This window comes from Coregonus lavaretus, assembly GCF_964263955.1.
Source record: "Coregonus lavaretus genome assembly, contig: HAP1_SCAFFOLD_875, whole genome shotgun sequence".
Lineage (NCBI taxonomy): Eukaryota > Metazoa > Chordata > Actinopteri > Salmoniformes > Salmonidae > Coregonus > Coregonus lavaretus.
In genome coordinates, this window is record NW_028157683.1 from 165,447 (window position 1) to 179,371 (window position 13,925).

The window sequence follows — 13,925 nt, forward strand, 5'->3', positions numbered from 1 at the left end:
TTACTTTACCAAATTTTTTGCAGTTTTACTTTAGTGCCTTATTGCAAACCGGATGCATGTTTTAGAATATTTGTATTCTGTACAGGCTTCCTTCTTTTCTTTTCACACTGTCATTTAGGTTAGTATTGTGGAGTAACTACAATGTTGTTGATCCATCCTCAGTTTTCTCCTATCACAGCCATTAAATAGTATTAAGATGGTCTGGTCCATTAAATAGTATTAAGATGGTCTGGTCCATTAAATAGTATTAAGATGGTCTGGTCCATTATAGTATTAAGATGGTCTGGTCTGGTCCATTTAAATAATATTAAGATGGTCTGGTCTGGTCCATTAAATAGTATTAAGATGGTCTGGTCTGGTCCATTAAATAGTATTAAGATGGTCTGGTCTGGTCCATTAAATAGTATTAAGATGGTCTGGTCTGGTCCATTAAATAGTATTAAGATGGTCTGGTCTGGTCAATTAAATAGTATTAAGATGGTCTGGTCAATTAAATAGTATTAAGATGGTCTGGTCCATTAAATAGTATTAAGATGGTCTGGTCTGGTCAATTAAATAGTATTAAGATGGTCTGGTCTGGTCAATTAAATAGTATTAAGATGGTCTGGTCAATTAAATAGTATTAAGATGGTCTGGTCTGGTCAATTAAATAGTATTAAGATGGTCTGGTCTGGTCAATTAAATAGTATTAAGATGGTCTGGTTTGGTCAATTAAATAGTATTAAGATGGTCTGGTCTGGTCAATTAAATAGTATTAAGATGGTCTGGTCTGGTCCATTCAACTCTAACTGTTTTAGTCACCATGGCCTCATGGTGAAATCCCTGACCGGTACAGAGATGAGGTAGTCATTCAAAAATCATGTTAACACTATTATTGCACACAGAGTGAGTCCACGCAACTTATGTGACTCGTTAAGCAAATTGTTACTCCTGAACTTATTTAGGCTTGCCATAACAAAGGGGTTGAATACTTATTGACTCAAGACATTTCAGCTTTTCATCTATTTGTAAAAATTTTTTAAACATAATTCCACTTTGACATTATGGGTTATTGTGTGTAGGCCAGTGACAAAAAAAATCTCTATTGAATCCATTTTAAAATCAGGCTGTAACAACTAAATGTGGAAAACGTCAAGGAGTGTGAATACTGTCTGAAGGAGTGTGAATACTGTCTGAAGGAGTGTGAATACTTTCTGAAGGAGTGTGAATACTTTCTGAAGGAGTGTGAATACTTTTTGAAGGAGTGTGAATACTTTCTGAAGGAGTGTGAATACTGTCTGAAGGAGTGTGAATACTGTCTGAAGGAGTGTGAATACTGTCTGAAGGAGTGTGAATACTGTCTGAAGGAGTGTGAATACTGTCTGAAGGAGTGTGAATACTGTCTGAAGGAGTGTGAATACTGTCTGAAGGAGTGTGAATACTGTCTGAAGGAGTGTGAATACTGTCTGAAGGAGTGTGAATACTGTCTGAAGGAGTGTGAATACTGTCTGAAGGAGTGTGAATACTGTCTGAAGGAGTGTGAATACTTTCTGAAGGAGTGTGAATACTTTCTGAAGTACTGTCTGAAGGAGTGTGAATACTTTCTGAAGGAGTGTGAATACTTTCTGAAGGAGTGTGAAAACTGTCTGAAGGAGTGTGAACTTTCTGAAGGAGTGTGAATACTGTCTGAAGGAGTGTGAATACTGTCTGAAGGAGTGTGAATACTGTCTGAAGGAGTGTGAATACTGTCTGAAGGAGTGTGAATACTGTCTGAAGGAGTGTGAATACTGTCTGAAGGAGTGTGAATACTGTCTGAAGGAGTGTGAATACTGTCTGAAGGAGTGTGAATACTATCTGAAGGAGTGTGAATACTTTCTGAAGGAGTGTGAATACTTTCTGAAGGAGTGTGAATACTGTCTGAAGTACTGTCTGAAGGAGTGTGAATACTTTCTGAAGGAGTGTGAATACTTTCTGAAGGAGTGTGAAAACTGTCTGAAGGAGTGTGAAAACTGTCTGAAGGAGTGTGAAAACTGTCTGAAGGAGTGTGAATACTGTCTGAAGGAGTGTGAATACTGTCTGAAGGAGTGTGAATACTGTCTGAAGGAGTGTGAATACTGTCTGAAGGAGTGTGAATACTGTCTGAAGGAGTGTGAATACTGTCTGAAGGAGTGTGAATACTTTATGAAGGAGTGTGAATACTTTCTGAAGGAGTGTGAATACTGTCTGAAGGAGTGTGAATACTGTCTGAAGGAGTGTGAAAACTGTCTGAAGGAGTGTGAAAACTGTCTGAAGGAGTGTGAAAACTGTCTGAAGGAGTGTGAAAACTGTCTGAAGGAGTGTGAAAACTGTCTGAAGGAGTGTGAAAACTGTCTGAAGGAGTGTGAAAACTGTCTGAAGGAGTGTGAAAACTGTCTGAAGGAGTGTGAATACTGTCTGAAGGAGTGTGAATACTGTCTGAAGGAGTGTGAATACTGTCTGAAGGAGTGTACTAACCCTTTCTGAAGGACTGTAGTTAGAAACATTGGACCGATCTGGTTCCAAGATGAATGTAGAGCCAACCCAGAAACGTTACAATCCTTTATTTATATAATACTATCTTGTTATTCCTCTGACCTCTAAACCTGACCTCTAACCCTGACCTCTAACCCTGACCTCTAACCCTGACCTCTCCATGACAGGGCTCCCGTCATCCAGAGTGGCGCCCCATCTGTCTGTCCATCCGTCTGTCCATCCGTCTGTCCATCCGTCTGTCCCTCCTGGTATCGTGCTGTCAGATCCTGAGGCTGTGACTGTGGCTGTTTGTGCTCCTCCTCTTAGAGCCATCACACTGCAGCTGGAGGACAAGGCCAACCTCGCCGACTGGCTGGCTCTGCTCTGGCCTGCCACCGGGAAACGTACGTACAAACAGACAGAGATGGGGCAATAGGTCAACAATAGTGTAATGTTGTGTTGTGTTGTTGTCGTCAGAGGGAGGCCAGATCAGCCCAGATCATTTCCAGTGGTTCTCGTACCGAGACAGAGCTCTGGGTTACAAGATGGACCTGCTGGCTGAAACCTTCTCTAATGGAAAGATCCTGCTGGGCTCCTACATGAAGAAACCTCTGCTGGTGGACCACAGCGCTACCACTGTGAGTAACCTTTAACCCCTAACCCTCTGCTGGTGGACCACAGCGCTACCACTGTGAGTAACCTTTAACCCCTAACCCTCTGCTGGTGGACCACAGCGCTACCACTGTGAGTAACCTTTAACCCCTAACCCTCTGCTGGTGGACCACAGCGCTACCACTGTGAGTAACCTTTAACCCCTAACCCTCTGCTGGTGGACCACAGCGCTACCACTGTGAGTAACCTTTAACCCCTAACCCTCTGCTGGTGGACCACAGCGCTACCACTGTGAGTAACCTTTAACCCCTAACCCTCTGCTGGTGGACCACAGCGCTACCACTGTGAGTAACCTTTAACCCCTAACCCTCTGCTGGTGGACCACAGCGCTACCACTGTGAGTAACCTTTAACCCCTAACCCTCTGCTGGTGGACCACAGCGCTACCACTGTGAGTAACCCTGACCTCTAACCTTTAGGTGCGCTACATGACCAAAAGTATGTGGACACCTGCTCATCTAACATCTTATTCCTAAATCATGGGCATTAATATGGAGTTGGTCCCCCCTTTGCTGCTATAACAGCCTCCACTCTTCTGGGAAGGCTTTCCACTAGATGTTGGAACATTGCTGCGGGGACTTGCTTCCATTCAGCCACAAGAGCATTGGTGAGGTCGGGCACTGATGTTGGGCGATTAGGCCTGGCTTGCAGTCGGTGTTCCAATTCATCCCAAAGGTGTTCGATGGGGTTGAGGTCAGGGCTCTGTGCAGGCCAGTCAAGTTCTTCTACACCGATCTCGACAAACCTTTTCTGTATGGACCTCGCTTTGTGCACAGGGGCATTGTGATGCAGAAACAGGAAAGGGCCTTCCCCAAACTGATGCCACAAAGTTGGAAGCACAGAATCGTCTAGAATGTCATTGTATGCTGTAGCGTTAAGATTTCCCTTCACTGGAACTAAGGGGCCTAGCCTGAACCACGAAAAACAGCCCCAGACCATTATTCCTCCTCCACCAAACTTTACAGTTGGCACTGCATTCGGGCAGGTAGCGTTCTCCTGGCGTCCGCCAAACCCAGATTTGTCCGTCGGACAACCAGATGGTGAAATGTGATTCATCACTCCACAGAATGTGTTTCCACTGCTTCAGAGTCCAATGGTGGCGAGCTTTACACCACTCCAGCTGGCGCTTGGCATTGCGAATGGTGACCTTACGCTTGTGTGCGGCTGCTCGGCCATGGAAACCCATTTCATGAAGACTCCCGACGAACAGTTCTTGTTCTGACGTTGCTTCCGGAGGCAGTTTGGAACTCGGTAGTGAGTGATGCAACCGAGGACAGACCATTTTTACGCGCTATGTGCTTCAGCACTCGTGTTCCCGTTCTGTGAGCTTGTGTGGCCTACCACCTTGCGGCTGAGCCGTTGTTGCTCCTAGACGTTTCCACTTCATAATAACAGCGCTTACAGTTGACCGGGGCAGCTCTAGCAGGGCAGAAATTTGACGAACTGACGTGTTGGAAAGGTGGCATCCTATGACGGTGCCACGTTGAAAGTCGCTGAGCTCTTCAGTAAGGCCATTCTACTGCCAATGGTTGTCTATGGAGATTGTGTGGCTGTGTGCTCGATTTTATACACCTGTCAGCAACAGGTGTGGCTGAAATAGCCGAATCCACTAATTTGAAGGGCTGTCAACATACACTATATATACAAAAGTATCTATCTGTACCCATTTCTGATGAGTGTGTCCACATACTGCTGTATATATAGTGTTTATCATATCAGAATGAGAATATCAGTTCAGAGTGTTGTCAGATACGTCATATCAGAATGAGTGTAGGGCTGGGCAATATATCGAATGAATGTTTTAGAGCGATGTTCCAAATGCCTATCACTCCACAGACACCAAGCCCCTCCTCCTTATCACTCCACAGACACCAAGCCCCTCCTCCTTAACACTCCACAGACACCAAGCCCCTCCTCCTTATCACTCCACAGACACCAAGCCCCTCCTCCTTATCACTCCACAGACACCAAGCCCCTCCTCCTTAACACTCCACAGACACCAAGCCCCTCCTCCTTAACACTCCACAGACACCAAGCCCCTCCTCCTTAACACTCCACAGACACCAAGCCCCTCCTCCTTAATACTCCACAGACACCAAGCCCCTCCTCCTTAAAACTCCACAGACACCAAGCCCCTCCTCCTTAACACTCCACAGACACCAAGCCCCTCCTCTTTAACACTCCACAGACACCAAGCCCCTCCTCCTTAACACTCCACAGACACCAAGCCCCTCCTCCTTAACACTCCACAGACACCAAGCCCCTCCTCCTTAACACTCCACAGACACCAAGCCCCTCCTCCTTAACACTCCACAGACACCAAGCCCCTCCTGCAGAGAACACAACGCCACCAGGAGAGTCTCAGACTGGCTGATATCATCGCCTCAGACCAACACCGCCTCTATGAGGTCTGTACTGTAGTCTAGAAATTATATTTCTATGGTCTGCGCTGGAGTCTGACCTGGGCTGAGGGCATCTCAATTCAGTCTACAGTGGCTTCATCCTCTCCCCTCTCTGTCTCCTTTCCTTTGTCTGCCACCATCTGCTTCTCAAGTCTACTGTGACTTCAAGGAAACACTATTGAGATTCACCTAATAGTCTAGTGTGGCTTCCTCTCTTCCACGTCATCTGACACCTGTCCAGTTCTTTCACATCAGTGCTGATGAAGCGTTATAGCTCAATACAATATCAACACCATCTCACAGCGTTATAGCTCAATACAATACCATCTCACAGCATTATAGCTCAATACAATATCAACACCATCTCACAGCATTATAGCTCAATACAATATCAACACCATCTCACAGCATTATAGCTCAATACAATATCAACACCATCTCACAGCGTTATAGCTCAATACAATACAACACCATCTCACAGCATTATAGCTCAATACAATATCAACACCATCTCACAGCATTATAGCTCAATACAATATCAACACCATCTCACAGCATTATAGCTCAATACAATATCAACACCATCTCACAGCATTATAGCTCAATACAATATCAACACCATCTCACAGCATTATAGCTCAATACAATATCAACACCATCTCACAGCGTTATAGCTCAATACAACACCATCTCACAGCATTATAGCTCAATACAACACCATCTCACAGCATTATAGCTCAATACAACACCATCTCACAGCATTATAGCTCAATACAACACCATCTCACAGCATTATAGCTCAATACAACACCATCTCACAGCATTATAGCTCAATACAACACCATCTCACAGCATTATAGCTCAATACAATATCAACACCATCTCACAGCATTATAGCTCAATACAATATCAACACCATCTCACAGCATTATAGCTCAATACAATATCAACACCATCTCACAGCATTATAGCTCAATACAACACCATCTCACAGCATTATAGCTCAATACAACACCATCTCACAGCATTATAGCTCAATACAACACCATCTCACAGCATTATAGCTCAATACAACACCATCTCACAGCATTATAGCTCAATACAACACCATCTCACAGCATTATAGCTCAATACAACACCATCTCACAGCATTATAGCTCAATACAACACCATCTCACAGCATTATAGCTCAATACAATATCAACACCATCTCACAGCATTATAGCTCAATACAACACCATCTCACAGCATTATAGCTCAATACAACACCATCTCACAGCATTATAGCTCAATACAACACCATCTCACAGCATTATAGCTCAATACAATATCAACACCATCTCACAGCATTATAGCTCAATACAATATCAACACCATCTCACAGCGTTATAGCTCAATACAATATCAACACCATCTCACAGCGTTATAGCTCAATACAATATCAACACCATCTCACAGCATTATAGCTCAATACAATATCAACACCATCTCACAGCATTATAGCTCAATACAACACCATCTCACAGCATTATAGCTCAATACAACACCATCTCACAGCATTATAGCTCAATACAATATCAACACCATCTCACAGCATTATAGCTCAATACAATATCAACACCATCTCACAGCATTATAGCTCAATACAACACCATCTCACAGCATTATAGCTCAATACAATATCAACACCATCTCACAGCATTATAGCTCAATACAATATCAACACCATCTCACAGCATTATAGCTCAATACAACACCATCTCACAGCATTATAGCTCAATACAACACCATCTCACAGCATTATAGCTCAATACAATATCAACACCATCTCACAGCATTATAGCTCAATACAATATCAACACCATCTCACAGCATTATAGCTCAATACAATATCAACACCATCTCACAGCATTATAGCTCAATACAACACCATCTCACAGCATTATAGCTCAATACAACACCATCTCACAGCATTATAGCTCAATACAATATCAACACCATCTCACAGCATTATAGCTCAATACAATATCAACACCATCTCACAGCATTATAGCTCAATACAACACCATCTCACAGCATTATAGCTCAATACAATATCAACACCATCTCACAGCATTATAGCTCAATACAATATCAACACCATCTCACAGCATTATAGCTCAATACAACACCATCTCACAGCATTATAGCTCAATACAACACCATCTCACAGCATTATAGCTCAATACAATATCAACACCATCTCACAGCATTATAGCTCAATACAATATCAACACCATCTCACAGCATTATAGCTCAATACAATATCAACACCATCTCACAGCATTATAGCTCAATACAATATCAACACCATCTCACAGCATTATAGCTCAATACAACACCATCTCACAGCATTATAGCTCAATACAACACCATCTCACAGCATTATAGCTCAATACAACACCATCTCACAGCATTATAGCTCAATACAACACCATCTCACAGCATTATAGCTCAATACAACACCATCTCACAGCATTATAGCTCAATACAACACCATCTCACAGCATTATAGCTCAATACAACACCATCTCACAGCATTATAGCTCAATACAATATCAACACCATCTCACAGCATTATAGCTCAATACAACACCATCTCACAGCATTATAGCTCAATACAACACCATCTCACAGCATTATAGCTCAATACAACACCATCTCACAGCATTATAGCTCAATACAATATCAACACCATCTCACAGCATTATAGCTCAATACAATATCAACACCATCTCACAGCGTTATAGCTCAATACAATATCAACACCATCTCACAGCGTTATAGCTCAATACAATATCAACACCATCTCACAGCATTATAGCTCAATACAATATCAACACCATCTCACAGCATTATAGCTCAATACAACACCATCTCACAGCATTATAGCTCAATACAACACCATCTCACAGCATTATAGCTCAATACAATATCAACACCATCTCACAGCATTATAGCTCAATACAACACCATCTCACAGCATTATAGCTCAATACAATATCAACACCATCTCACAGCATTATAGCTCAATACAATATCAACACCATCTCACAGCATTATAGCTCAATACAACACCATCTCACAGCGTTATAGCTCAATACAATATCAACACCATCTCACAGCATTATAGCTCAATACAACACCATCTCACAGCGTTATAGCTCAATACAATATCAACACCATCTCACAGCATTATAGCTCAATACAATATCAACACCATCTCACAGCATTATAGCTCAATACAATACAACACCATCTCACAGCATTATAGCTCAATACAATATCAACACCATCTCACAGCATTATAGCTCAATACAATATCAACACCATCTCACAGCGTTATAGCTCAATACAATATCAACACCATCTCACAGCGTTATAGCTCAATACAATATCAACACCATCTCACAGCATTATAGCTCAATACAATATCAACACCATCTCACAGCATTATAGCTCAATACAACACCATCTCACAGCATTATAGCTCAATACAATATCAACACCATCTCACAGCGTTATAGCTCAATACAATATCAACACCATCTCACAGCGTTATAGCTCAATACAATATCAACACCATCTCACAGCGTTATAGCTCAATACAATATCAACACCATCTCACAGCATTATAGCTCAATACAATATCAACACCATCTCACAGCATTATAGCTCAATACAACACCATCTCACAGCATTATAGCTCAATACAATATCAACACCATCTCACAGCGTTATAGCTCAATACAACACCATCTCACAGCATTATAGCTCAATACAATATCAACACCATCTCACAGCATTATAGCTCAATACAACACCATCTCACAGCGTTATAGCTCAATACAATATCAACACCATCTCACAGCATTATAGCTCAATACAATATCAACACCATCTCACAGCATTATAGCTCAATACAACACCATCTCACAGCATCTCTCCCTGTCACTGTATTGCTGTCTCCTCTTCCACTCTTCTACTTTCCCATCCTCTTCTTTTTGCTAACTATGTTCTGTCTCTTCTCTCTCTCTGTCTCAGGTGTTCTCCAAAGATGTGCTGAGGAAGTTCCTTCAGAAGATGAGGGAGTCGTCTCTTCTCTTATTGGATAAGAGTCTGGACCCGCTGGGGTACGAGATCCAACCATAAATACACCCCACCTGGACATTTGTTTTCTTTTCTTTTTTGTGTTCTTTTAATTTTTTTTGCCAAATTTTATGTAATGGAGTGAATGATTTTCTGCATTTTCGTATACAATAAAAGTGACTTGACTGAAATATTGTTTGTCTTTGGGCCGTGCACAGGCTGGATGCAAATCCGTATCTGAATCTAGAAGAGTATAAGGAAGGTTTGAGAGACCTTGTATATGTCTAGAATAAATAGTTTAGGTTATCGCCTTCAACTTTCCAAAGTCTCCACGGGGATGCGCTGTAGGGCACTGACGTGGCTAGTTCTCTTCGCAGAAAAAACGGAAGTAAAGGTCACTTCATCTGACGTCACTACTCCCGTTAAGTTGCAGCCAGGCTCTTTTTTTTTCCCTATATGATCAACATGCGATGGGAAAAGTATGAAAGCGTTGCACAACTGGCAGAGGGTAGACATTTTTACTTGAATTTGTTGGTTTACATTAGCAAGCTAGCTTCATACTATACAGTACTACTGAACCCTATAGGTAGATTTTACAGGACGGTTATCAAGAGGACCATGGCTAACCGACTTTCACACCTTTTCTCGAACAGCCGCCTCGTCATTGGATTATTGGCCAATTTGCTGTCGTCGATATGCATCGTTCTCATCAACAAATGGATCTATGTTCACTATGGCTTCCCAAACATGACTAACGCTGATCCATTTCGTGGTGACATGGCTTGGACTATGGGTATGCCAGAAGATGGACATATTTGCCACCAAAATTATCTGGCTCGCTCTCAGCTTCTGTGGCTTTCACCAATATGTCCTTACAAAACAACACCATTGGCACTTACCAGCTGGCCAAAGCGATGACAACTCCTGTGATCATTGTCATACAGACTGTGTTACAAGAAGACATTCTCCACCAAGATCAAATTGACTTTGGTATGTAGTGGTTACAATGTACCAATGCTGCTGCCTGCTACAATGTAGCTAGCATTCCATACAGAATGGTCAGATTGGCATTTATTGAGATGACTTTTTTTTGTTTAAAAATTAAATACTTTAATTGTACAAACATATACCGAAGTTGAATTATACATTCAAAATGAACATTTAGCAAAGTACATAATCAAGCACACAGGTTTAAGAAAACAAACTTTTACAAACATCACAGAGGTCTTATATACATAAAATTAGACATATGTATGTTTCAAAGGTAGCAGTGAGTTTCCGGTCATGTTTGTTTTTAACCAATCTTAATGATTGCAAAAAAATATCAAGCTGTCTTTCAAAAATAAATAAGGGGGTAGCCTTCAAAAATCTGTATTTGTGTATGAAGAATTTGGTTAATACAAATACATTTTTGACCATCTTGGAATAAACCAAATTTGACGACCTATGTGAAATTGGCAATAATAATATAATTTGAAAATAATAAATCATAACCACCCAGAAATTGGTAATATGATCACAACTAAATAAATTATGTTCCGTAGTTCCAATGTCATTCCCACAAAAATGTACAGGGATTACGCTCTACAATGAATAGAGATGATCGATATACTGGAGGCAGCTCTGCAGAGTGGTCACTAGCTGGCAAAGTCAGAAAATCTCTGTGTCCAGTATGAAGGACATTAGAGGTACTTTCACGAGCAGATATCCATAGACTTCTAGTCATTGCGCTAATGCTAGTTAGCGACTTCCTTCAAACTGCATGCATTAGCCATACAAATGGTATCCACGAGTTCATCTGACTCCGGGGAAGTAGATAAAGGGCCTCATTGCCAACATCCCCAAGTATCCCTTTAACCCTAACCACACACTAACCCTAATGCCTAACCCAAACTTTTTTCATGAATTTTTATGATTACAGTTACAGTAACGCTATTTACCTGATGTGTCTGTCTTTTCCCACTACTAGGTGCCCATAACATTAGGTGTGATCCTGAACTCCTACTATGATGTGAAGTTCAACCTCCTGGGGATGATCTTTGCCACACTAGGGGTGTTGGTCACCTCCCTCTATCAGGTGGTAAGTAGTGATGCTTTGAAGTGCACTTGGGACCTGGTGAACCCGGGATTCAACAAACATGGCTGTCTCCCAAATGGCACCCTATTCCCTATGAGCCCTGGTCAAAAGTAGTGCACTAGAAAGGGAATAGGGTGCTAGTTGGAATGCAGACATAGACTAGAACACGTTACTTATTCCTCTTAAAGGGGATTCCTCACCTTTCAGCATGACAATGCCCCTGTGCACAAAGTGAGGTCCATACAGAAATGGTTTGTCGAGATAGAACTTGACTGGCCTGCACAGAGCCCTGACCTCAACCCAATCGAACACCTTTGGGATTAATTGGAACACCGACTGCGAGCCAGGCCTAATCGCCTAACATCAGTGCCCGACCTCACTAATGCTCTTGTGGCTGAATGGAAGCAAATCCCCGCAGCAATGTTTCAACATCTAGTGGAAAGCCTTCCCAGAAGAATGGAGGCTGTTATAGCAGCAAATGGGGGACCAACTCCATGTTAATGCCCATGATTTTGGAATGAGATGCTTGACGAGCAGATATCCACATGCTTTTGGTCATGTAGTGTATCTTGGTAATTACTTAGCTGAGTGTTGGACCACTCTTCGTAGACCAGTTTCATACGCTAATGATACTGTCTGTGTGTGGTGATTCAGTACTGACTCTCAAAGGATCAGAGTGTTTGGTAAGGGGGGGGGGGCTGCTGATTTCAGGGGGGAAAAGTGCTGCTTCCTGGCCACCCCACTCCTGTTTCTGTGAGAGCATGGGGTCTACCTTTGTCTGTGTGACATGGCTGGGCGACAGGAGCCAGTCACTCCTTATCAGTGTCACATGGTCCAGAGCTTTGTCATACACCAACCCGCAGATTGTGTCTGTACATGTGCATGTGCAACAACCACTGTTTGTGATATATTATGTATATTATGTAAATGGTGTGTGTGTGTGTGTCACCATCTCATACTGAGAGATATGGGGTTGAGAGAAGCAGAGAAGAGCGAAAGGTAGTGAAATGGTTGCCTGACGAGAAAATGTGGGCCATTGTACAAAACAAAGTCATGAGCAATTGGATCGTCTCTAACCAATCAGAGTATACAAGCCAGTGACGTGATTTATGAATCATGTTGGCCCAACCTGTCGGTTTCTTGGACCAATCAGAATGGTCAGAATGTGATCGCTAGAAGACGTCGGAGAGGAAAACAAATCCAGACTCGTGGTAGAGAAGAAACGCAAGTGGGCGTGGCGTTGGGCCAGAGCCATGGTGGGTGGGTAGTCAGGCTAGCGAAATGGCTCTTTGATGGGAAAATGACCCAATCAAAGAGCCAGCATTACCAATGTTCTAGTAGAGTAGAAGATCTGTAGATCACAATGCTCCTTCAGCCACCCTACAGAGGCATATGTTCAGAATTCCTCTGGGACTCATGAAACTGTCCTTCAGGCTCATTGTATAAGCTGTTGTCTCTGGCCGCTGGGTTTCAGTGTCAAACTGCTCTAAAAGGCCATGGCAGACTTGAAGGTCATGGTCATAATGAATGATAGAGACATCTAGTGGCCAAAAGGCCGTCTTAGCATGTGCAGCGCCATTGAGGGCTTCCATCATTTTAATGTAGTCAACTGGGTGGGACTTCCAGCTTCATTGGCTGATCCTTCCTGGTGACCCTGTTGGAGTCACGTCCAACCGGGTCATCAGGAGGGATCAGCCAATCGTGAAGAAGAAAATGTCCTACTTCAAAATGGAGATAGCCTCAATGGCACTTGCCATGCTGTCACAGCCGCTATAATGGCACAGATACAAAGATGGTCACGACACATACATCATATCGACCTCTGCATCTTTGTGGACACAGGGAAGGTATTGCTGTTATCAGGTACAGAAGACACTCGCTGCAGATGTTGGCAAACACAATCATGGAACTGGCCTGATTTGGCATGGGAAAAAAAGAGAATATCTGAAAATTGTCCGAATCAGATCAATTAAAGTAAGTTACTGTAGTATGCCTCGTATGACTCATACACGACCACTGTTGACCTAAACAGGGTAGGTAAACACCTGATTGTGTGAAAGTCTAATGACTTCAATTGTGAGGTTTCATTTGGAGAAGTGTCCCAGTGTTGCTGGAGTTCAATAAATCAGAGAAATAAATGACCAATGTGATAATCTGTCCTGGAAAGGGCAGCTAAAA

General features: G+C 42.4%; 1 protein-coding gene and 1 pseudogene across 2 annotated transcripts in view; both read left to right on the forward strand.

The window, feature by feature from the left end:
• Window positions 1–3,581, forward strand: part of LOC311125076 (uncharacterized protein) — a 40,555-nt gene extending 36,974 nt beyond the window's left edge. The window contains exons 8-9 of the mRNA XM_084199146.1: window positions 2,658–2,873; window positions 2,947–3,581. Coding sequence (XP_084055272.1) covers window positions 2,658–2,873; window positions 2,947–3,122 — 392 coding nt within the window. The 3' untranslated portion in view covers window positions 3,123–3,581. The remainder of the gene's footprint in view (window positions 1–2,657; window positions 2,874–2,946) is intronic.
• Window positions 3,582–10,137: 6,556 nt separating this feature from the next.
• Window positions 10,138–13,925, forward strand: part of LOC311125075 (solute carrier family 35 member E3-like) — a 31,233-nt pseudogene continuing 27,445 nt past the window's right edge. The window contains exons 1-2 of the transcript in view: window positions 10,138–10,660; window positions 11,640–11,750. The product of the transcript in view is annotated as a solute carrier family 35 member E3-like (transcript). The remainder of the gene's footprint in view (window positions 10,661–11,639; window positions 11,751–13,925) is intronic.